At 55.4% G+C, this 22937-nt stretch overlaps 3 protein-coding genes across 3 annotated transcripts; 1 reads left to right on the top strand and 2 right to left on the bottom strand.

Moving 5' to 3' along the window:
• Positions 1-1631: 1631 nt before the first annotated feature.
• On the bottom strand, positions 1632-3152 carry NCS57_01078000 (Ethanolamine-phosphate cytidylyltransferase; the record flags this gene model as incomplete). The annotated part of the gene is made up of 4 exons (XM_053060514.1): positions 1632-1979; positions 2032-2803; positions 2875-2992; positions 3041-3152. 4 exons carry the CDS (start codon positions 3150-3152, stop codon positions 1632-1634), a joined length of 1350 nt encoding a protein of 449 aa, XP_052910908.1.
• Positions 3153-4108: 956 nt separating this feature from the next.
• NCS57_01077900 (uncharacterized protein) lies at positions 4109-5296 on the top strand (the record flags this gene model as incomplete). Its single annotated transcript, XM_053060513.1, has 3 exons — positions 4109-4261; positions 4310-4531; positions 4580-5296. 3 exons carry the CDS (start codon positions 4109-4111, stop codon positions 5294-5296), a joined length of 1092 nt encoding a protein of 363 aa, XP_052910907.1.
• Positions 5297-5481: 185 nt separating this feature from the next.
• Positions 5482-21945, bottom strand: NCS57_01077800 (uncharacterized protein; the record flags this gene model as incomplete). Its single annotated transcript, XM_053060512.1, has 2 exons — positions 5482-11752; positions 11822-21945. The coding sequence occupies 2 exons, from the start codon at positions 21943-21945 to the stop codon at positions 5482-5484; spliced, it is 16395 nt and encodes a 5464-aa protein (XP_052910906.1).
• Between the last annotated feature and the right edge of the window lie 992 nt (positions 21946-22937).

Raw genomic sequence — 22937 nt, 5'->3', positions numbered from 1 at the left:
TCGAGGTGTTGTTGGGGTGAAGAAGAGATGATGTCGATGTGACTCAGTTTGATGTGACTCAAGTTTACAGCAACGAGGAGGTGGGAACTACAACAAGCACGTCAAGCAACACGCACTATTAACAATGAAAGCAACAGATGAGTCTGAAGAAGCAAGAAAGAAGAAAAGAAGCAGAGTCAAAATGGAGTCTGTAGAGGCAAACTTTATAGAGGGGGCGCTTGCTCCCCTGGACTCATGACTGTGACTCTATTGTCTTCGCTCTCCACCAAAAACCCTTGACTAACGTTAGAGGGAGCGCCGAGAAGGGGGCCAGGTGACCTGTTGCAAAAAAAAGTCCGTCCCCGCCAGCCCGGATAGCCCGTCTCTGCCCGCACCGCTCTCGGCTCCGGCGTAGTGTTTTTTTCTTCTCGATAACACGGGAGTGGGAGTGGCCATGATGAGGTGGTACCTATCGCCTGCATACCGCGTTGCGCGGCTGCCCATGTACCACCCTCCGGGCCAACGTGGGTCCCCGAGTGGGAGGGTGTGGTGAGAGAGCCGCCTTGTTGGGATGGGGCTAGATTGCTTTCAAGAGGGGCGAATGATTGTGTTTCCAGACTTTTTCTGAGAGTCATTGGCTTGGAGTTTGACAGATGTTTCTACTCAAAGGGGGGATCTACGTGCCACAGGAGATTGAAAGCCATGGCATGGAAAATTCTTTCCCATTGAAGACCTTCTCCCTGTCTCACCTTACCCAGCGATGGTTACAATGTCACCATCTCGATTTCTACAGGGATTCCATGACCGAGGTCGGTTCGGCTCTTGGTGAAAGGGTGCGGAAACAAAAAGCAAGAAAAAGGCAATTGTCAATTCTACCCTTCCATGGACGCGTCCCCACCGACAGGGCGCTTGCTGCAAAACTCCACAGCAGAACTGATAACGACTCCAAGCATAGGGTGAAAATGACCCGGATTGCGTGTTTCTCGCGAGACGGTCACCTGCTTCTTAATCCTGGCTTATCATTTCTGATATGGGGGTCTTGGTCTGACCTTCCTAATCATGGTGATTGTTTTATTTTGCATATTGTTGTTGTTTAGTGTGTGTCACCCCCCTCGGCATTAAACATTCTTTGTTCGAGTCGATATCACGGGGGCGGAATTGGCGGCGCCCACCGCGTCTAACCGCCAATTGCCATTTTTTCCCACTGCGGCCCCCCGCGCGTCGGTTATGATGAGGTCATTGGTGAGCCGCACAGCAAGGGGAAAACAATGGAACAGGCCCGGGTCACATTACATGAACCTGCAGCGGGCTTATCGACGATCGGGGCTGCCGACTAGAGCCGTGCTACTGAGAGTACGTACTCGGCTTTTCTCTGAGGAGGGGTTGGGTTGCATGGCAGACATGATCCATGTTCTTATCGTGAGTTGTCATGATGAAGGTGTCGCCGGCTAAATTACCTATGCAAAAGGTGTTTGTATTTACTAACTTGTTTTCTAGGTATCATGGTTAACTGATTACTTTCCCGTCTCTTAGCCTTACCGGGGGCCTGTTGAAGACCGATTTTATTCCATCATCACCACACCCTTGTCCTCCATCTCGAGACAAGCCATGCGCAGACCGCCAGACCGCCACGTTCCCGCCACTGCACACCATCACGCTCTCTCGGCCTCCTTCTGACGCTGCTCCTCCTCGAGAATTTCACGCTCGCGTGCCGCCGCCTCGACTTCGGCCTTCATGCCCTTGGCCCTCTGTCGCGCCTCGTACATGTCGCGGCTCTTCATGATGCGCTGGACAATCTCGCCGGCGTTGACGTGCGCGAAGGTGTGGTCGCCGACTTCGCGGTAGATGCCCATGGCCTTGGGCGCCGTGTAGGGGTCGTAGGTGAGAGGGATGAAGGCTGTGGGACCGTGGTATACGGCGTCTGGGAGGCCGCGCGGTAATGAGCAGAGGTAGCTCTCCGTGGGGGTAAACGGGGCGCCAAAGACAACGGCGTTGATGTACTGGGAGTTGTCAGAATGCGTAATTCTACTTGGTAAGTGAACTTCAACCAACCTTGCACTGGAGAACGCAGAGACCGCGCTCGAAAATGTTCATGATGGGATAGTTGACTCCCTTCCACTGGTTGATGACCTCGTCATCATGAACACCCACAACGACATAGGCAGGAGGATAGTCCTCGCCCTTGCCCTTGCGCTCATTGACGGCCTGCTCCGAGTACCAGCCCTCCTCTCGCGCGAGCTCCTCCTCCTGGAGAAGCACCTTTCGGAGAAACTCGATGTGGCCGCTGGAGAAGAGGTCGTATCCGCCATCGACGTAGACGACGCGCTGGCCGGGCTTGGGTCCGGGTCCCTCGATCAACTGGTTGAAGACGCCCTTTTCCTCTTCACCGTCCTCGGCCTTGGCTTCCCTGGAGGCCTTCCATTGCCAGACATCGACGCCGGGGGCCTTGCCAGACTCGTCAGTGGCGTAGAGCTGCATGCGCTCCAGCATAGCCTTTCCTTCAGCGATACGTTCCTCTTCGGTGCCGTTGCCCTCTTCACCAGCGAGCTTCTTCTCAAGAGACTTGATGAAATGCGTCCTGGTGCACAGCAGCATGCGACCAACGAGGTCGGTGGTGGAGATACCAGGAGAGCGCTTAACAACCTTGAACCGACCCGCCTCCTTGACGAAACGGTAGCAGTCGTTTCCATCGCTATCAGAGGTGATGTCGTCGCCGTGGACGACATACTTGCAGCCGTAGTGAGTGATGTAGGGGAGTGAGGTGACGTAGGGCGCATGGCCAACAGAGCGGGTTACCCATCGACAGGCGTCTGTGGCCGCGAGACTATGGTGAGTTAGTAGAAGTTGAGTGATGAGTCTGCCGCTCGACAGACCGATAGAGCGTGTAAAAATCACCGTTCTTCGAGGTTCATGACAGTGGGACCCTTATTGGCGAGGATGGCCTCATCCGAGTGGACGCCAGCGTAGAGCTCAGTACCCAGCTGACGAGCCTGGACGATGGCACCAGCATGGCCTATTCATGTCAGCTAAAGCCCATAACGCGACTGTAGATAGGACCTACCGTGGTGGAAAAAGTCAAAGCAGCCATCGACCCAGATACGACCCTCAAGCAGCTCAGGCGCGGGGTCACCCTCAAGGTGAAGTTCATCGTTGGTGGGGTCAGTGGAGGCCATGACGATCTAAAGATATCAAGACTTTCGATAGGGAGATACTGTGCAGGTTTCACGTGGGGTGAGACTCAAAAGAAAGGGAAGATGAAAAGGGGAGGCGGTGATGAGAAAGGGTCCGTCCCCTTTGGAGGTGTGATTCCAAGAAGGACAAGGTACGTAGCCGTTGGGGCGAGCTTGGGGGAGCTTGGGCGGGACTAACAATTTCGGGATGTGGGGAGGTTGGTGTCTGATTGGTTGGTGCCTGGCTGGTGCGTCTGCCACTTGAAGAGCTTCCCCAAGCTATTTTGTTGTTAACTCATGCACATCCAACGGTGCTTGTGTGTTCTGTTTGGTGTTTCTGATACAGATGAGTTGCTTTATATGCTAGATTCATTTGAGACGCAGAAATGGACAATCTGGTAGCAAACAAATGCGTTGAATCTCTCAAATCCTTCTATCACATGCTTTCATGACAGCCCCACCATCAATCAGCCAACACGAGCTTGAGACATGCGTACGCCATATCCCAATTCAACAAATCCACCAACGACTTCTCAGTCCAAGTCTCGTCGGCGCCGGCCATGATGTCGATTTCTGTCGTAGCCTCCGAGTACCATCTCCGTCGTCTTCGCCGTCTTCTCTCACCGAAGCCCCAGAGTTGACATCTGCGCCGGAGCTCAGGGCCCTGGACAGTCTCCACTTTGCCCGGCCCTTGCCCGCCACGTTGCCGATCGATTGGCTCCGCTTCTTGCTTCGGAGGGAACGTCTTCGGGCCAAGATCCTCCGGGGGTTGAAGTGAACGGCGCCGGCCACGAGGTTGAGGAACATGAGGGGCATGGATCAAGGACGCGATGACACCTTGGGAAGATGATCCCGATGGGGTTGGAAATACTTAAGTCCAACGTCAGCACCTCAACGATGATCTTGCTCTTCAGTCTCTGCTACTCAGGACCACATCTCGTTTCAACTGAGCCCTCAAAATGAAGCTGTCCATCGTTTCCACCCTCCTGGCCCTGACGCCTGCTGCTCTGGCCGACTGGCACTTTGCCAAGAACAAGGAGATCAAGTACACGGCCGTCCCGGAATTCTTCATGCAGGATGACCCGGCTACTGACCCCAAGACGTTCGACTACGTATGTCTTCTCCCTTTGCGGTTTGAGTGACATACTAACAACCTTCAGGCTCAATGGAACTTTGGCCTCTTGAACCGCACTTATCCCACTGACCCCAAGAACCCTCGCAAGGGTTACAAGACTCAGTGGGAGCGTTTCGCTCAGTATGTCAAGCACCTCAACCGCAATGCTAGTCGTGACAGGGTCCGTTATAAGGTCCTTGTTATGGGTCGCCACGGTGAGGGTTGGCACAACGCTGCCGAGAGCTTCTATGGCACTCCTGCCTGGAACGTAAGTCATCTTGGAGTAACTCTTACTACACGTGCTGACTGGGTATAGTGCTACTGGGGCGAGCAGTCAGGCAATGGCACTGCCGTCTGGGAAGACCCCCTTCTCACTCCCGCAGGTCTCAGCGAGGCCTACAAGGCCAATGCCTACTTCAAGACCCGATTTGAGCACGAGGGTATGCCCTACTTCGAGTCGTACTACACCTCTCCTCTGGCCCGCTGCGTCGTCACTGCCCACGAGACCTTCAAGGGCCTGAAGCTCCCCAAGTCCAACCGCTTTGAGCCCATCGTCAAGGAGTGGCTTCGCGAGGGTGTTAGCATCCGCACCTGCGACCACCGTTCCAGCAAGAGCTACATCAAGACCTTGACCCCCAAGATCAAGTTCGAGAAGGGCTTCTCTGAGAAGGACAAGCTTTGGACTGGCAAGAAGGGCGAGACTGGTGAGCATCAGCTGGCTCGCAGCAAGGAGGTCCTCGACGATATCTTCACCAGCGACAATGCTGTTTGGATTAGCATCTCCAGCCACTCTGGTGAGATCACCAAGCTTCTTCAGGCCCTCAACCACCAGCCTTTCCGTCTGGCTACCGGTCAAATTATCCCCGTCCTTGTCAAGGCCGAGGTTGTCTACGAGGAGCCTACCTCTACTTACGTTTCTTGGACTACCGAGGCTACATGCAACGCGCCCCCAGTCACTAGCATCGGAGGACAGGGCTGTGTCTGCTCCAGCACTGCCACTTTGGCTTCTACACCAGCCAAGGCTACAAGCTAAATGAGGACAGTTATGTTGGTGGAAAAAGGAAATAGATCTTGATTATATAGCGAGTGCTGACTTGAGTACATAAGAAACTGTACGGATCGCTTGACTTGAGTACATAAGAAAACTTGGCAGAAAATGCCGAATGTCCCCGCGGCTTTTGTGACAATCTTGCCGCCCCCAATTTTTCCTCCTTTCACTTATGACGCTGCGCCAATACACCTGGCACCGTCTCCTGTCAACGCCAGGAGAGTTCCACCCTTAGGCAGAGCAACCGGATTGGTGTTGGGACTGCGGATGTTGAATCTCCAGGTGGTTCCAAGAACAGTCTCTTGAGCATACAGCATGCCGTCGGAAGTTCCCCATACAATATCCCAGACGAGGCCGCCGCCTAGAACGCTGAGTATACCCCATGTTTTGTGGAGCTCCCATCTCATCGTATCGAGATTGAACTTGATGACATTGGTGGAGAGAATGCCGGTGAACAGGAGCGAGAACTGCACCGAGTAGAGGTAGTTTCCGCTTCCCGGTACAAACGCCCAGTCACCCACGCCAGACAAGATGCCCATATTCGAGAGACCAGACGTGATGGTGCTGCCAAAAGTTGGAGATGCCGGATTGACGTCGATCTGGAAATACTTTCTACCTCCCTCTGAGACCCAGAAACGGCCAACGTCGTCAATGTCACCCAGGGTGATGCTCGTACTGTCGATGCGATACGGTAGAACATCCCAATTTCCGTTCTTTGCGACACGCATGAGCCAAGAACCAGGCTGGTTGCCAAATAGGCTGCCCAGAAGGATATCGAGTAGCGGGTCGGTGATGATGGCGTAGATGTAGTTGTCGAGCTTGTTGAAGCCGATGGCATTGATGAACCCGCCGTCCGTACCGATGTAACCAATGGCGCTTCTGCTTCCGTCGGCGAAATTGACCATGACGAGTCGGCGGCCGTCGAGGGCGTAACCCATCTTGTTGCAGTCAAAAGTGGGCATGAGCTTGACGGATGAAGTAGTGGACGTGGTGGAACTGCTGCTTGTAGTTGTGGGTGGTGCTGTGGTTGACATACTTGTGCTGCTGGTGCTTGATGAGCTAGAGCTCGTAGTCGAAGAGGGCGTGGTGGATGAGCTGGAGGAGCTGCTTGACGAACTACTGCTAACTGAAGTGCTTGTGGCGCTGCTCGAGGTTGAGATTGAGCTACTAGTGGTTGCAACGGAGCTGCTAGAGGTGGAAGCAGCGGCGCTACTAGACGAGCTTGTTGCGGCACTAGAAGAGGTGCTTGCGATGGAACTGCTGGAAGTTGAGCCAGGAGCAGAGCTACTAGAGGTTGAAACTGCCGCTGAACTACTGCTGGTAGCTGAGCTGGCGGACGATGTGCTCGAGTGTGAGCTTGTCGAGACACTACTGGAAGTGGTGCTGGCATCCGTAGAGGAGCTGCTGGCATGCGAAGAGTCTGAAGCGTGGCTAGATGTTGACTGAGCGACAGAGGAGCTGGTGGAGGCTCCGGAGCTTCCACTAGAAGCAGTTGACGAGCCGGTGGAGGAAGATGCAGAACCTGAATGGCTGGAGGAGAACCCGGCTCCCGAGTTAGTGCTGGATGAGCTTTGGGAGATGTTCTCAACATCGACAAGGACACCAGATGTGCTCGAAGCATCTGAGTGTGAAGATCCATGTGATGAGGTGTGAGATGTATGCGAATCATCACTTGAGGCCCCAGTATGGGACGTGACACTGCCTGAATGTCCATCGCTGGCGCCGGTCTCTGAAGACAGGCCTGCAGACGAGGCACCAGCCTGAGGTGTGAGAGAGGTCTGGTCCCCAGAGTGGCTGGTAACAGATGCTCCAGTGTGATGATCCCCAGTCGGAGTTTCAATGATGAGAGTGCCATGCTCACCATCGGCGGTCGGGGGTTCATAGATGGTGTGTGAGGTTGAGCGAGTACCAGCTCTGAAGACGGTGACGTTGTGACCTGGAGTATCCACCAGCGTTGTCTCACCAGCAGAGTTGGTAGCAAGCACCGCAGTAGGAGTCTCGATGATGACTGTCCCTGGCTGGCCTGAAGCTGGAGGGATGTAGATGGTGTGCGTAGTTGTCAAGGAACCATCCCTGATGATGGTGACATCGTCGTCTGAGGGTGTCCAAGTGGGTTCGCTGGGTGCATCCGTGATGCCAACAACTGGCAACTCGATAATAACAGTGCCGGGCTCGTTCGACGCAGTAGGAGGGATATAGACGGTATGAGTGGTTGAGAGAGTACCTCCTCGGACAACAGTCACGTTGGCGATGCCAGAAGGAGAGGCAGTCGTGGTCTCAGCAGGTCCATCAGTGATGTGGACAGTGGGCGTCTCAATGATGACGGTTCCAGGCTCGTTGGAAGCTGTCGCCGGGATGAAGATTGTATGTGTCGTTGAGTGAGGGCCACCACGGATGATGGTCGAGTTTGCAATCTCGGGAGATGTGGTCTCACCAGCTGAATTGGTGACAGGGACCGTTGGTGTCTCGATGATGACGGTTCCCGGTTCGTTGGATCCAGTAGCGGGCTCGAAAACGGTATGTGAAGTTGAGCGAGTTCCGGCTCTGTAGATGGTGACGTTTCCACTTCCATGATCTGGCGCAACTGTGGTGTGCCCAGCCGTGTGGCTATCTGTATAAGTGATGCTTCCAGATTCTGTCTCCTCCGGGCCCGCGGTCGGGGTCTCGATAATGACGGTGCCGGCTTCATCGGAGGCTGTAGCGGGCACGAAGATGGTTCTTGTAGTTGATCGAGTGCCAGCTCTGTAGATGGTAACGTTGCCACCGGCGGAAGACGGTGCGATCGTGGTTCCGTGGTGTGTACCGCCCGAAGAAGAATGAGGCTCTCCTTGCGGGGTGACGATAAAAACGGTTCCCGGATCGTTCGATTCACCAGGGACGTAGCTGGTATAACCAGCTGTGCCTGAGCCACCACTGAAGACGGTCACGGTAGGTCTATCAGAGGTGATGCCATCATCAACATCAGAGGTGTCAGTTTCGGGACCTGAGGTGGGAGTGACAATGATAACAGTTCCGGGCTCGTCGTCTTCACCGGGGATGTAGGTTGTGTGAGCAACCGATCCGGGACCACCCGTAAAGATGGTGACGTTCGGGCTACCAGTCGCCTCATCATCGAGACCATCAGAAGTCTCAGCGTCGGGGCCCGAAGTAGGAGTGACGATGTAGAGTGTTCCAGGCTCACCCGAGGCTCCTGTGACATATGTAGAATGGGTGGTAGAGCCTGGTCCTCCACTGAAGACGGTGACAGTAGGGCTCTCATCATCACCTCCAGTGGGAGTAATAATGAAAACGGTTCCGGGTTCCCCTGAGTCGCCTGGCACGTATGTAGTGTGTCCAACTGTGCCTGGCCCACCGCTGTACACCGTGACAGTAGGGCTGTCTGAATCACCCCCTGTAGGCGTGACGATGAATAGAGTGCCCGGCTCATCATCTTCACCTGGAACATAGGTCGTGTGGCCCGCGGTACCGGGACCGCCGCTGTGAACGGTAACAGTGTGCCGACCCGAAGAGCTTGCAGCAGTAGGTGTGACGATGAATAGGGTACCTGGCTCATCATCTTCGCCCGGGACGTAAGTGGTGTGTGCGACGGTTCCGGGGCCACCGCTATGGACAGTAATGGTGTGGCGCCCTGTAAAGCTTCCAGTGGGCGTGACGATGTAAATAGTGCCTGGTTCATCGTCCTCACCGGGAACATAAGTAGTATGCGCAGCGGTTCCGGGTCCGCCACTATGGATTGTGACGGTATGGCGGCCCGACGAGCTTGCAGTTGGCGTGACAATGAACAGAGTTCCTGGTTCATCGAATTCACCTGGAACGTAGGTTGTGTGTGCCACAGTACCTGGTCCGCCACTGTGGACAGTAACTGTGTGGCGTCCTGTCGAGGTGCTAGTTCCTGAATGGCTTCCAGTGGGAGTAATGATATAGAGGGTTCCTGGTTCATCGTCTTCACCCGGCACGTACGTAGTGTATGCCTCGGAACTAGGCCCGCCGCTATGAACAGTGACAGTCTGACGCCCTGAGGAGGTTCCAGTAGGCGTAACGATGTACATCGTGCCTGGTTCATCGTCTTCTCCGGGGACATAAGTGGTATAGGCCACGGAGCCAGAGCCACCGCTGTAAAGAGTAGCGGTTTGGCGTCCCGAAGAGCTTCCAGTGGGTGTGACGATATACAGAGTGCCGGGCTCGCCATCTTCACCTGGCACATATGTGGTCTGTGGCGTAGAAGCAGGCCCACCACTGTGGATAGTGACGGTATGACGTCCCGAAACGCTTGCCGTTGGCGTAACGATAAAGACGGTGCCGACCTCGCCGTCAACTCCAGGCACGTATGTGGTGTGGGCAGCTGTGCCAGGTACACCACTGTAGACAGTAGCGGTTTGGCCGTCTGAATCGCCCCCGGTTGGAGTGACGATATAAAGAGTGCCAGGTTCACCAGAAGCGCCAGGGACATACGTGGTGTGCCCAACCGAGCCAGGTCCTCCGCTGAAAATGGTGACTGTGGGACTGTCTTCACCAGTGGTCTCGGCTTCAGGACCTGAGGTAGGCGTAACAATGTAAAGTGTGCCGGGCTCGCCGTCTTCCCCAGCAACATACGTACTGTAGGCAGTCGAGGCAGGGCCACCACTGTAGACAGTGACGGTAGGCCCGCCCGCGGTGGGAGTCACGATGAAAAGAGTACCAGGCTCACCAGAGGCCCCTGGGACATACGTGGTGTGGGCAGTTGAAGCAGGGCCTCCGCTGAAGACGGTAACGGTGTGGTGAGCGGGGCCTGTGTGGTGACCAGAAGTCTCAGCTTCTGGGCCTGAAGTTGGCGTGATGATATAGAGGGTTCCTGGCTCATCATCTTCTCCAGGGACGTAAGTAGTGTGCGCAGTTGAGCCTGGGCCTCCGCTGTATATAGTAACTGTGAGACTACCAGGAGTGCCGGTCGGAGTGACGATGTATAAGGTTCCAGGCTCATCGTCTTCTCCTGGAACATACGTGGTATGCGCCGTTGACCATGACCCACCACTGTACACGGTCGCAGCAGGGCTTCGTGAAGAACCAGTAGGGGTGACAATATAGAGAGTTCCTGGCTCATCGTCTTCGCCGGGAATGTACGTCGTGTGTGCACTTGAACCTGAACCACCGCTATACACGGTAGCGGCAGGAACTTGTGATGTGCCAGTGGGTGTGATGATATACAACGTTCCTGGCTCGTCGTCCTCTCCTGGGACATATGTCGTGTGCGCAGTGGACCCCGATCCGCCGCTGTAAACCGTAGCGGCAGGGCTTCGAGAAGCACCGGTTGGGGTGACGATGTAGAGGGTGCCTGGCTCGTCATCCTCTCCCGGTACATATGTGGTATGGGTGGTAGAGCCTGGCCCACCGCTATACACGGTAGCCGTTGCCCTGCCCGCGCCTGTGGTAGGTGTGACAATAAAGACAGTTCCAGGTTCGCCATCTTCTCCTGCCACGTAGGTAATATGTGCAGTTGAGCCCGGTCCGCCGGTGTAAACCGTGGCAGTAGCACGACCCGGGTCTGAAGTGGGAGTGACGATGTAGAGAGTTCCTGGTTCATCATCCTCGCCTGGGACGTAAGTTGTGTGTGCAACTGAGCCGGAACCACCGCTGTAAATGGTAGCGGCAGGGCTTCTGGTAGGCGTGACGATGAAGACGGTTCCAGGCTCACCTGACTCACCGGGGACGTAGTTTGTGTGGGCCACTGAGCCTGAGCCACCAGTGTAGACTGTGACAGTTGGCTGACTGTTGTCGTCGGCGTCAGAGCTCTCAGATCGAGGGTTGGATGCGGGCGTGACAATGACCACCTTGCCGGGCTCGCCCGATGTCGGTGGGATGTATGTCGTGTGTGCAGTCGAGCCAGGTCCCTCGGTGAAGATGGTGATGTTGTGGGCTCCTGTGTGAGTCGCTGATGCCGAGTCGTCGACATCCTCAGAAGCCTCGGGACCTGAAGTCGGAGTGACGATATAAAGGGTTCCAGGCTCGCCATCTTCACCTGGAACATAGCTAGTGTGCGCTGACGAGCCAGGGCCACCACTGTGGATAGTAACGGTACGCCGTCCAGTATGGCTACCCGTCTCAGTGGCATGGTGAGAAGTGTGAGAGCCGGATGTTGGTGTGACAATGATGAGAGTTCCGGGCTCGCCAGACTCGGCTGGAGGGACGTAGGTCGAGTGAGCAGACGACCCAGAGCCACCAGTATAAATGGTAACGGTCTGGCCTCCAGTGTGGTGCCCGGTGTGAGTTCCACTGTGGGTTCCAGTCACTTCGTCATCATCATCTTCAACACCAGCAGTGGCGCCGGAAGTAGGGGTAATGATGATGAGAGTGCCTGGCTCGCCTGAAGCTTCTGGAGAAAGGTAAGTCGAGTGCGAAGTTGACCCAGGGCCTCCACTGTAGATGGTAACAGTCTCGCCAGCTCCATGATGTCCAGAAGTGTGACTGTGAGAAGCGGTAGTGGGCGTGACGATATAAAGGGTTCCAGGTTCCCCGGAGACCCCCGAAACATACGTGCTGTGAGCTGTTGAGCCAGGCCCACCACTGTAAATAGTGACGGTTGGGCTTCTAGAATCATCATCATCCGTTGCAGAGGGGTCAGATGTGGGCGTGACAATGAAAAGGGTTCCAGGCTCATTGTTTTCGCCAGGGACATACGTGGTATGTCCAACTGTACCTGGCCCACCACTGAAGACAGTAACAGTAGGACTTCCTGAGCCATCATCGTCGTCCGTCTCAGAGGCGCCGGACGTCGGAGTGACGATGAACAGAGTCCCGGGCTGACCTGAGATGCCTGGGACATAAGTAGTGTGTCCAGATACACCCGGGCCTCCGTTAACGACGGTGACGGTTTCGGAATCATCGTCTTCTGTAGCAGAGGGATCAGATGTAGGGGTAACGATGAAGAGGGTTCCGGGTTGTCCTGAAACGCCAGCCACATAGGTGGTATGTCCGGCTGAGCCTGGCCCACCACTAAAAACGGTGACTGTAGGGCTTCCTGAGTCATCATCATCTGTCTCGGAGGCCCCAGAAGTGGGTGTGACGATGTATAGAGTTCCTGGCTCACCATCTTCGCCTGCGACATAAGTTGTGTGCGCGGTTGAACCTGGTCCTCCACTATAGACCGTAACGGTGAGAGTTCTGACGTTGTCGTCATCTGTTGCAGATGCTCCGCCCATGGGGGTGACGATAACGAGGGTTCCTGGCTCGCCTGAAGCTGCTGGAGGCAGATAGGTCGTGTGACCGGTGGAGCCTGGACCTCCAGTGTAGATGGTGACCGTAGGGCTGCCAGCGTCCTCGTCATCCGTGGCAGAGGCTCCAGAAGTAGGAGTGACCACATAAAGGGTTCCTGGTTGGCCAGAAACACCAGCAACATACGTGGAATGCGCAGTTGAACCTGAACCTCCGCTGTACACGGTAACGGTGGGAGACCCTGAGTCATCATCATCTGTGGCTGACGGGCCAGAGGTAGGAGTGATGATATAGAGGGTGCCTGGCTCATCGTCTTCACCTGGAACGTAGGTGCTGTGCGCTGTCGATCCGGGTCCGCCGCTGTAGATAGTAACCGTAGGAACATCTAAGTCGTCATTATCTGTGGCAGATGCGCCCGTGGGAGTGACGATGTATAATGTTCCGGGCTGGTTGGAAATGCCTGGCACGTAGGTGCTGTGAGCGGTTGCACCGGATCCTCCACTGAAGACCGTGACAGTTGGAGCATCATCGTCGTCATCCGTTGCAGCGGGTCCGGAAGTCGGTGTAATGATGTAGAGTGTGCCCGGCTCGTCGTCCTCACCAGGGACATACGTCGTGTGCGCCGTAGATCCAGGTCCTCCACTGTACACGGTGACTGTGGGAGTTCCTGAGTCTTCATCATCGGTCGCAGATGCACCTGTAGGTGTGATAATTATGAGAGTGCCTGCCTGGCCGGACTCGGCTGGTGCGAGGTAAGTGCTATGTCTGGTAGAACCAGGGCCTCCGCTGAAGATGGTGACAGTTGGAGCCTCATCATCATCACCGGTTGGTGAAGCTCCAGAAGTTGGCGTAACGATATAGAGAGTCCCGGGTTCGCCTGAGAGACCTGGCACGTACGTAGTATGTCCTGTAGACTCTGGGCCACCACTGAAGATAGTGACAGTAGGAGTTCCGGAGTCATCATCAGTTTCGGCAGCACCAGCAGTCGGGGTGATGATATACAGGGTGCCTGGCTCACCATCTTCGCCTGCAACATAGGTCGAGTGTGCTGTTGAACCAGGACCGCCGCTGTAAACGGTGACAGTTGGGCTTCCTGAATCATCATCGGTAGCAGACGCGCTAGCTGTGGGAGTGATGATGACCAGTGTTCCTAATTCTCCAGGAGCAGTCGGGGGGATGTAGTTGGTGTATCTGGTTGAATCAGGTCCACCCGCGAAGATAGTAACATTACCAGCTCCCGTTTGGCTGACCTCGCCTGCATCATCGGTCTCAGTGACACCTGAGGTAGGCGTGACGATATAGAGAGTGCCGGGTTGGCCTGAAACCCCTGAGACGAAGGTTGAGTGCGCAGTTGCACCGGGTCCACCGCTGTAGACAGTAACAGTAGGGCCATCAGTCTCATTGGCGTCGTCGAGATCTGTTCCAGTGACGCTAGCGGTAGGTGTGACTATATAAAGAGTGCCAGGCTCACCCGAAACGCCCGACACGTAAGTAGAGTGTGCCGTGGAACCAGGGCCGCCACTGTAGATAGTCACGGTAGGCCTGTCAGTCTGGTTTCCGGAATCTTCATCATCATCTGCAGTTGCGCCAGCAGTGGGTGTGACGATGTAAAGAGTGCCAGGTTGGCCTGAGACTCCTGCCACATAGGTGGTGTGCCCAGTGGCCCCGGGGCCGCCGCTGAAGATAGTAACAGTGGGCTGGCCATCAGAATCAGTCTCGGAATCGCCAGTTGGGGTGACGATGTAGAGCGTCCCAGGCTCATCATCGACACCGGGAACATAGGTGGTGTAGCCGCTTGAGCCTGAGCCACCACTATAGACGGTGACTGTAGGGGCGTCATCGTCTCCATCATCAGTCTCAGCCTCAGATCCAGAGGTTGGAGTAACGATATAAAGAGTTCCTGGATCGCCTGAAACGCCCGGCACATACGTTGTATGGCCAGTTGCCCCAGGGCCACCACTGTGTACAGTGACGGTATGGGCTCCGGTATGGCTGCTACCAGAGTGAGCATGGGTGCCAGCAGTCGGCGTGACAATGTAGAGTGTTCCGGGCTCGCCAGATTCAGCGGCCGGGACGTAGGTAGTATAGCCACTTGAGCCTGCGCCACCGCTGTAGATGGTGACAGTCGGGCTGTCGTCTCCATCCCCGGTCTCGGCTTCAGGGCCAGATGTTGGAGTAACGATGTAAAGAGTTCCTGGCTCGCCCGAGACACCGGGCACATAAGTCGTATAACCTGTTGATCCGGGGCCGCCACTGCGTATGGTGACGGTTTCACGTGAAACGGCAGTTGGCGTAACGATATAGAGCGTTCCAGCTTCCCCAGACTCAGCTGCAGGGACGTAGGTGGTATAGCCGCTCGAGCCAGCGCCTCCACTATACACAGTGATGGTAGGGCTATCGTCTCCATCATCGGTCTCAGCTTCGGGACCAGAAGTGGGGGTGACGATGTAAAGAGTACCCGGTTCGCCCGAGACTCCAGGGACAAAGGATGTGTGACCACTAGAGCCAGGGCCGCCGCTGTAAACAGTAACAGTAGGGCCATCATCTTCCCCGTCAGTCTCGGATTCTGGACCGGTAGTGGGAGTGATGATATAGAGAGTTCCGTCCTCATCTGTGCCAGTTGGGGCGACATAGCTCGTGCGAGTAGTCGAACCAGAACCGCCACTATAGATAGTGACAGTAGGTCGACCAGCGTGGGTATCAGAATGCCCAGAAGTGTGACTGTGAGAGCCACCAGTAGGAGTGACGATGTAGAGGGTTCCAGCTTCACCAGAAGCACCGCGGACATAGGTGCTATGAGCCGTTGAGCCGGGGCCACCGCTGTAAATCGTCACAGCTGGGGTGTTATCTCCATCACCAGTCTCAGTTTCAGGACCCGAAGTTGGTGTGATGATATATAGAGTACCGGCCTCGCCCGAGGTTGCGGGAGGGACGTAGGTGGTATGCCCTGTCGCGCCTGGACCTCCACTGTAGATGGTCACAGTAGGACTACCGGCCCCATCGTCGGTCTCAGTGGCATCGCCAGCTGGACGCACAATGACAACTGTGCCTGCTTCGTTGGAGGCAGTAGCTGGCAGGTAAGTCGTGTGACCAACTGATCCAGTGCCAGTGCTGTAGACGGTGACATTGGGCCTGATGCTGAAGGAGTTGCTTCCAGTCTCGCCGTCTTCAGGAGAGCCGTCGGTTCCAGTGGCTTCTGAATTATTATCATCATCCGTGGCTGTAGCGCCATCATCACCGTCACCAGGGTCTGCAGTCGGGGTGACAATGACAACTGTGCCCTGCCCATCCGAATTGGCCGGGGGGTAGTAGGTTGTATAAGCAACAGAGCCTGGGCCGCCGCTGATGATGGTAACGTGGTGCCTTGTGCTCACAGACCCGGTGATATCCCCATCAGTCTCATCGTCGGGGTCTGAAGTAGGCGTCACGATAATAACAGTGCCGGCCTCATCAGTTCCAGTGGCGGGGATAAAGGACGTATGAGTGACCGACCCAGATCCACCACTGTAGATGGTAACGTTAGGCTTCGCACCGTCCGAAGCAGAAGCACCGCCGCTGGCCAGAGGGCCCATGGTTGGCGTCTCAATGATAACGGTTCCTGGCTCAGTAGATGTGGGCGCGATGTAGATAGTGTGGAAGGCGAGGCGAGAACCAGGTCTGTAAATGGTGACGTTGCCACCGTTTGTCGCTGGGATGGTTGTAGCGCCATGATGAGCTCCGGTAGCTGCGGCTCCAGAAGTGAAGCTTGTGATGCCTGAACTAGTATCATGGTCATCTTCATCTTCGTCATCAAAGCCAGCTCCAGAAGAAGTTGCTGTTGACCCAGAGTCTTCGGTTTCGCTTGCAGATCCGTCATCGTCTCCAGTGCCAGTCCCTCCAGCATCTGCGTCGTCGGTAGTGGACTCGTCAGAGCCTCCATCATCCTGAGTTGCGGAGGCGTCATCATCATCACCACCATTAGCACTAGTCAAGAATCTACTGGGCACTGGAACTTGGGGCGTGATGAAAGCAGTCTCATCATCAGTCACAGACCCAGCACCAGAGTCGTCTGTCTCGGTTTGGGCAGCTCCTGAATCGTCGTCATCACCATCGTCCGAGGGGACGCCAGTAGGAACTGGGACCTCGGGTGTGAGGAAAGCAGTGTCGTCGTCAGTTGCAGTTTCAGAGCTGTCGCCATCTCCAGAGTTGTCATCGCCATCTCCATCACCGACACCAGCTACACCTGTGCCGGAAGCATGGGAAGCACCTGAACTGCTCGAATGAGAGGCTCCATGAGAGTCTCCCGAAGCACCTGTGGCAGTTCCGTGAGCCGAGTGGACAGAGCCTGAACCTGTGTGAGAAGCTTGGTTTCCAGATCCACCGTCATCATCACCACCATCTTCGTCGCCGTCGCCGTCGCCGTCGCCACCAGCACCAGCACCAGTCGCAGAAGCGCCAGCACCTGATGCGTGTGTTCCAGAGGCGTTGTTGACGTGAGCCGAAACGGGGTGAGATGTACTATGGGCAGAGCCATGGGCACCAGTTCCTGAAGTATGAGCAGGATCAGAACTACCTGAACCGGGGACATTGTTCTCTTCCTCCTCGTCATCATCTCCAGGCTGTTGGCCTTGGCCGCTGGAGGGAGACGCTGAGTTGCCACCAGTGTGGGTGCCATGGCCGGCCGATCCGCTGTGAGCTGATCCACCAGCACCCTGAGGAGCACCAGTAGCATTGGCTCCATCAACAGAACCTGACTGATTGCCAGAACCAGTATGCGAAGATCCAGAAGAGTGGTGAGCTGAGCTTGAGTGTCCTGTTGCGCCAGTGGAAGAGGCGTTGGAGCCATTCCCTCCTTGCTGGGCTCCATCGTCATCGCCCGAATCATCATCAGGGCCGGAGCCACTAGGTGTGGAGGCCTGGCTGCCACCATGTGCTGTATTTGAAGAGCCATGGGCAGAACCAGAGTGGTGAGCCGAGTTGGAAGCACCTGTTGCTGAAGCGCCACCTGCGGATCCCGAGCTCACGGCACCTCCAGCCACTACGCCCGAGACAGTAGAACTGTGCGAGCCATGCGAGCTGGAGTGAGAGCTGGAAGCTCGACCGCCAGCCGATCCAGCGGTGTTCGAAGCATTGGATCCACCCCCTGAGCCAGAGTCATCATCGCCATCTGAACCGTTGTTCTGGTTAGGCGTACCTGTACCAGAGGATCCAGCCCCGGATCTGGATGCCTGAACTCCACCACTTCCTTGGCCTGAAGCAGTAGCTGCAGAACCACTTGCAACTCTCGTGTTGGCTGGAAGTGAAGATGAGAAGCCAGATCCATTAGCAGCTCCTCCATTGCCGGCAGAGGCGGAATTGGAACCACCGGCTCCGCCGTTGCCGTTAGATGCTGCAGTGTTGGTTGAAGATCCAGAGCTAGAAGCAGCTCGGGAACCAGAACTGGATGCAGCACCATTGTTGGCCGAGTTTCCAGCAGAGTTGGAGGCTTGGCTGTTTCCTCCGGCGGATGGCTGACTGACACTGGATCCAGCTCTCGAGTTAGTTGAAGCCGATCCGCCTGAAACGGTGGTTACAGCTGAAGGAATGATCTGCTCCACAGGTGTCAAGGTGGCCGAAGGAGCCTGCCCGTTGCCGGAAGTAGACTCTTCATCATCACCAGAGCCGCCACCAGAACCGGATCCGCCGTTAGAACTTTGAGAAGGTCTTGGGGTTCCAGCGACAGAGGCAGCTATATGAGGCCTGGAGGAATGACTGGAAGCTGAGCCGTGATGCGATGATGAGCTGTCTCCACGAACTGACGCAGAACGATGACTGGATGTACCAGTTCCGTCGCCCGAGTCGCTAATTGTCTCGACGATGACCGAAGTACGCGTGACAACTTGACCACTTGACGTGACGGTGTAGCGGGAAGTTGTGGTCTGGAGATGAGGCTGGGGTCGCGTAGCGCCACCATTAGGGGCACGAGTCGAGCTCCTGGATGCTGAAGAGCCGTTGCCAGAGCCAGCCCCAGAACCATTACCTCCAGAAGATCCGTCTCCATCACCTCCAGAGTTGTCACCGCCGCTCGAGCTACCGTTTCCACCGGAGTTGTTATTGCCCGAGTTGCCGTTGCTTCCTGGTGAGTTGCCTCCGGATCCGTTGCTTCCAGAGTTATTACCACCGGAGTTGTTGTTGTTGCCAGAATTATTGCCTGACCCGTTGTTTGAGGGGACTCGAGTTGTAGGGGCAGCACCTCCAGAGCTATTGTCGTCATCGGGGTTGAGCTTGCCACCAGGGCTTGGAGATGCAGATACCGAGCGCGATGCATTACCAGACCCGGATCCGGATCCGTCACCCCCGGAGGACCCAGAGCCAGAGCCACCATTGTTGTTGGTGCCTCCGGACTGGTTGCCGTTGCCTCCAGATGAACCACTTCCACTGCCGTTGGATCCCGATCCCGAGTTATTGCCACCAGAGGAGCTATTACCGTTTCCTCCGTTACCAGAAGATCCGTTGTTGCCAGATCCCGAGCTATTGCCGTTGTTGGATCCCGATCCGTTTCCTCCGGAATTATTGCCGTTCCCTCCAGATGAGCCGGTGCTTCCGGATCCCGATCCACTACCTCCCGATGAACCACCGTTGTCGCTGCCATTGTTTGATCCGGATCCGGTGCCACCTGAAGAACCATTGTTTCCTGACCCTGATCCAGAACCTCCTGAAGAAGTGTTACCGTTACCCCCGGAGGAGCCGTTGTTGCCGGACCCTGATCCACTTCCTCCGGAGTTGTTACCTCCAGAAGACCCACTGCCGGACCCTGATCCAGATCCATTGCCGTCACCTCCAGAGGATCCATTGCCGTTATTATTAGACCCAGAGCCACTCCCACCAGAGGAACCGTTTCCGTTTCCACCAGATCCAGACCCTGATGAGCCCGATCCCGATCCACCTTGCGAGCCACTGCCGCTGTTGTTGGATCCAGACCCACTGCCTCCTGAAGAGCCTGGGCTGGAGTTGTCTCCGCCCTGAGGGGTTCCCGATTGGCCACCGCCTGAGGAACCGTTCCCGCCAGAGGAACCATTGTTTCCAGAGCCAGAGCCAGAGTTGTTGTCTCCGCTGCCAGAGTTTCCTGTGCCGCTAGTGTTTCCATTGGTGCCATCTCCGGAATCATTGTCGTTGGACCCTGAGCCGGAGCCACCGTTGTTGGAACCAGATCCGCTACCTCCAGAGTTGTTATTGTTTCCTGAAGACTGGCCACCAGAACTGCCTTGTCCAGAGCCACCGTTGTTGTTGTTGCCCCCTGAGCCAGACCCTCCGGAACTATTGCCATTGTTGGAGTTGGAGCCAGACCCAGACCCAGAGCCGGAGTCGTCGTCGTCTGCAGAGCTATCTCCAGAGTTGCCCCTTGAAGAGCCATCTCCAGAGTCGTTACTCTCGACTTCGCCGATGGAGGGCGAATCAGAGCCGCCTGAGTTATTCGAGGAGTCTCCGTCATTGCCTGAACCTCCAGACTGGTTGTCGCTGCCGGACTGACCATTTCCAGAGTTGGAGCCACCAGAAGAGTTTCCAGATTCAGAAGAACCGTTGTTTCCAGAGCCGTTGTTAGACCCTGAATTTCCGTTTCCAGAGTTGTTTTGACCATTGTCGCCTCCAGAACCTCCGTTTCCTCCGGATCCCTGGCTACCTCCATCACTGGAGCTACCATCTCCAGATCCGCTTCCTCCAGAGTTATTATTTGAAGAGCCACCCCTATGGCCATCGGAGTCGTCATGGTTGCCATTGTGTTTGCCGTGGCCATCGCGGAAGTTGGGATCGTCGGGATCATTGTTTCCAGAACCGCTGCCTCCTTGGGCATCTCCTCCTGAGTTATCATCACCTCCAGTTGAATCATTGTCTACTGAGTCATTGCCTTGGCCTTGCTGGCCAGAGCCGCTGCCAGATTTCGATCCGGAACCTGAACCAGAGCCAGAAGATCCATCGCCGTTGTCGCCGTCTGAGCCATCGGCGCCTGCATTGGCACCAGGAGAATTTGAATCGCCAGACTGATCATCTGAATCTTCCTCGCCGTCATTTTCTATTCTCCCAGACTTTGAATCCTCATCATCGGAGTCTCCGTTGGCAGAGTCAGACTGCTGGGCATCTCCGGACAAGCTTTCCACGGCGTTGTCTTGACCGTCTTGCCCAGTGGCAGAATCGCCTGAGCGTCCTGGCCTGAGAATGAGAACGGTTCCTAATTTTCCGTTTTCGGGAGGAATCGTGACCGTTTGTCGTGGCCCGTTATCGTCGTTGCCGTCGCCTCCAGCTGCCGCATCGCCGTTTGCGTCGTCGCCAGAGTTGTCCTCTGATCCATCATTCGAACCATTACCAGACCCATCGCCTGAACCGCCATCACCAAGATCGAGGTCCGTGACAACTCGGGTAATGGTAGTATAAGATACTGATCCATCAGAATCTGAGCCACCTGGTGGAGCCGTGGCACCTGGTGGTAGAGTAGCCTTTGGTCCTCCCTGATCGGCGTTGTTAACTCCAGGGGGTGTTTGAATCAAAACAGTGCCGAGCTTGGTGCCAGTCGGAGGAATAGTAATTCTAATAGGAGCTGTGGGCGTGACGTCTCCCTCAGCTGGTTCGATAATAGTGACATAACCAGTCGCGTCTTCAGGTTGTAGAGTGATCGTCTGGGCCTCGATGCGTCCCAGAGCTTGGAGAGAAGCCAAAGCTGGTGTTTGAATAAGAACCGTACCGGGATTTTTGCCGCTCGGTTCAATAGTCACGCGGATGACTGTTGAAACTGTTTCATGCGCCTCGATGACGGTGACAAAACCACCGATCTTAGCAGGCTCGAGTGTGAGAGGTTCGAGTTTGCCTCTAGTGAGTGTGTTGGAAGGAACGTGGATAATGACTGAACCACGTTGTCCTCCGCTGGGTGAGAGAGTAATCCATTCAATGGATGAGAGTTCTGCGTTAGTAAGTGGCTGGAGAACTGTGACATATCCAGATGTGCCGTGAGGTTCGAGAGTAAGTGGTCGAAGGGTTTCGTAAGTGCCATCGCCTGGGGTTTCGATAATGACCTCTCCAGGGTTACCATCTGTTGGTGGAATAACCCTTGTGATGGCTGAAGTAATCGAAACTGATCCCTTATGTGGGCGAAGTGTAATCACGTAAGAACCCCCATCTGATGCTGAAATGATTGTGTTCTCTGGTGATGAAGTACCGCCCGGCTCCTGAACGATGACAATACCTGGTTCATCGCCCTGCGGAGGAACGGTTTGTAGAGTCTTGACTGAGCCCTTGTATGATTGTGTGACGGTGATGTAGTCGGGAATATCGGCAAGGACTGGATAGACGGATACGTACGTATAACAAACACCTGAATACTCATTGTTAATACCAAGAACTAACCTATCATCTTGAACACCAAGGAAAGCGCGGGATGTCCCCGCGAGAGTCGCGAAGAGGAGGTGCCGTAGCACCGTCGTCAAAGAGGACCGCATTGTTGCTGCGGCGCATGCACAACGTGCATACGAAAAGGAGAGATAGAATATTAGACGCGCAAAAATGTAGTGAAGGAACGATTTGAGGCTTCAGGAACGAAGGAGATATCACCAAAGAATTATAAAGCCTGTCAATCCTTTCTCGACCCACCTCATATCCGGACTCGGGCACCTCAAGGCCCGCAGCGTCGAGGCCTGGGGAGGAAAGCTGTTCTCGACGATGAATAGTATGCGGAAACTGCACCCCAAGCTACAAAGCCATTGTGCACAAAAAGCACCTGGATTTGGGTTGCTAAGGTGGAAGCCATCATGCCAAAGCGGACGTACCCGCTGTGGATCGATGCTGTTTCCTCTCCGTAAGTGTTGTTTCCACGTTCCTGCATGGAATGAGACAAGCTAAACCCCAAAGCGTTTGGCACAAGGTTGGGGACAGGCGGGCCGGCTGGCCCAGACTCTGGCGCTGGAATGTGGGAGCACGGGAGAGCTACCCGTTGACGCGACGACTTGTGCCTTGTTATGATGAATGTACACACAGCAAATGAAAGAGTATAGAGTAACGAAATCTGGAACAGAAAGCACGAGGCTATGTCGCGGCATGTGTGTGTGACAGGGCAACTAGACGGCACGCACGCTTCGGATAGCGAGCTGCAAGGTCCCGTGGGTGCTTCTGCATAGACGTTAGCAGTGATGTAGTAATGCAGATGATGTGCACAATGTGGCGAGGGCTTAACGAGCATGGCAATCATGTATAGCCACTACAAGCCAAGTTTCTGGGGAATAGCAGATCCTCCAATGGCGGAAATACAGCTCTGGATGCGGAAACAAGGAGACGTCACAGAGCCTAGGCATAACCCTCGGTTTCTTGCCCTGGATGCCGGGAATATCAGCAGCCATGGAAGCCCAGGCGAGTCCACCAGCTTGGTCTGTCACTCCGGGCTAGCGGACAAGTCTCACTTGTTGTCTCGACCTGGCCATCATGAGTCCCTCAAACA

The sequence above is a fragment of the Fusarium keratoplasticum genome, chromosome 8 (genome assembly GCF_025433545.1).
Source record: "Fusarium keratoplasticum isolate Fu6.1 chromosome 8, whole genome shotgun sequence".
Classification (NCBI taxonomy): Eukaryota; Fungi; Ascomycota; class Sordariomycetes; order Hypocreales; family Nectriaceae; genus Fusarium; species Fusarium keratoplasticum.
Note: the sequence above shows the minus strand (reverse complement) of the source record. Positions and strands in the feature narration are given on the sequence as shown.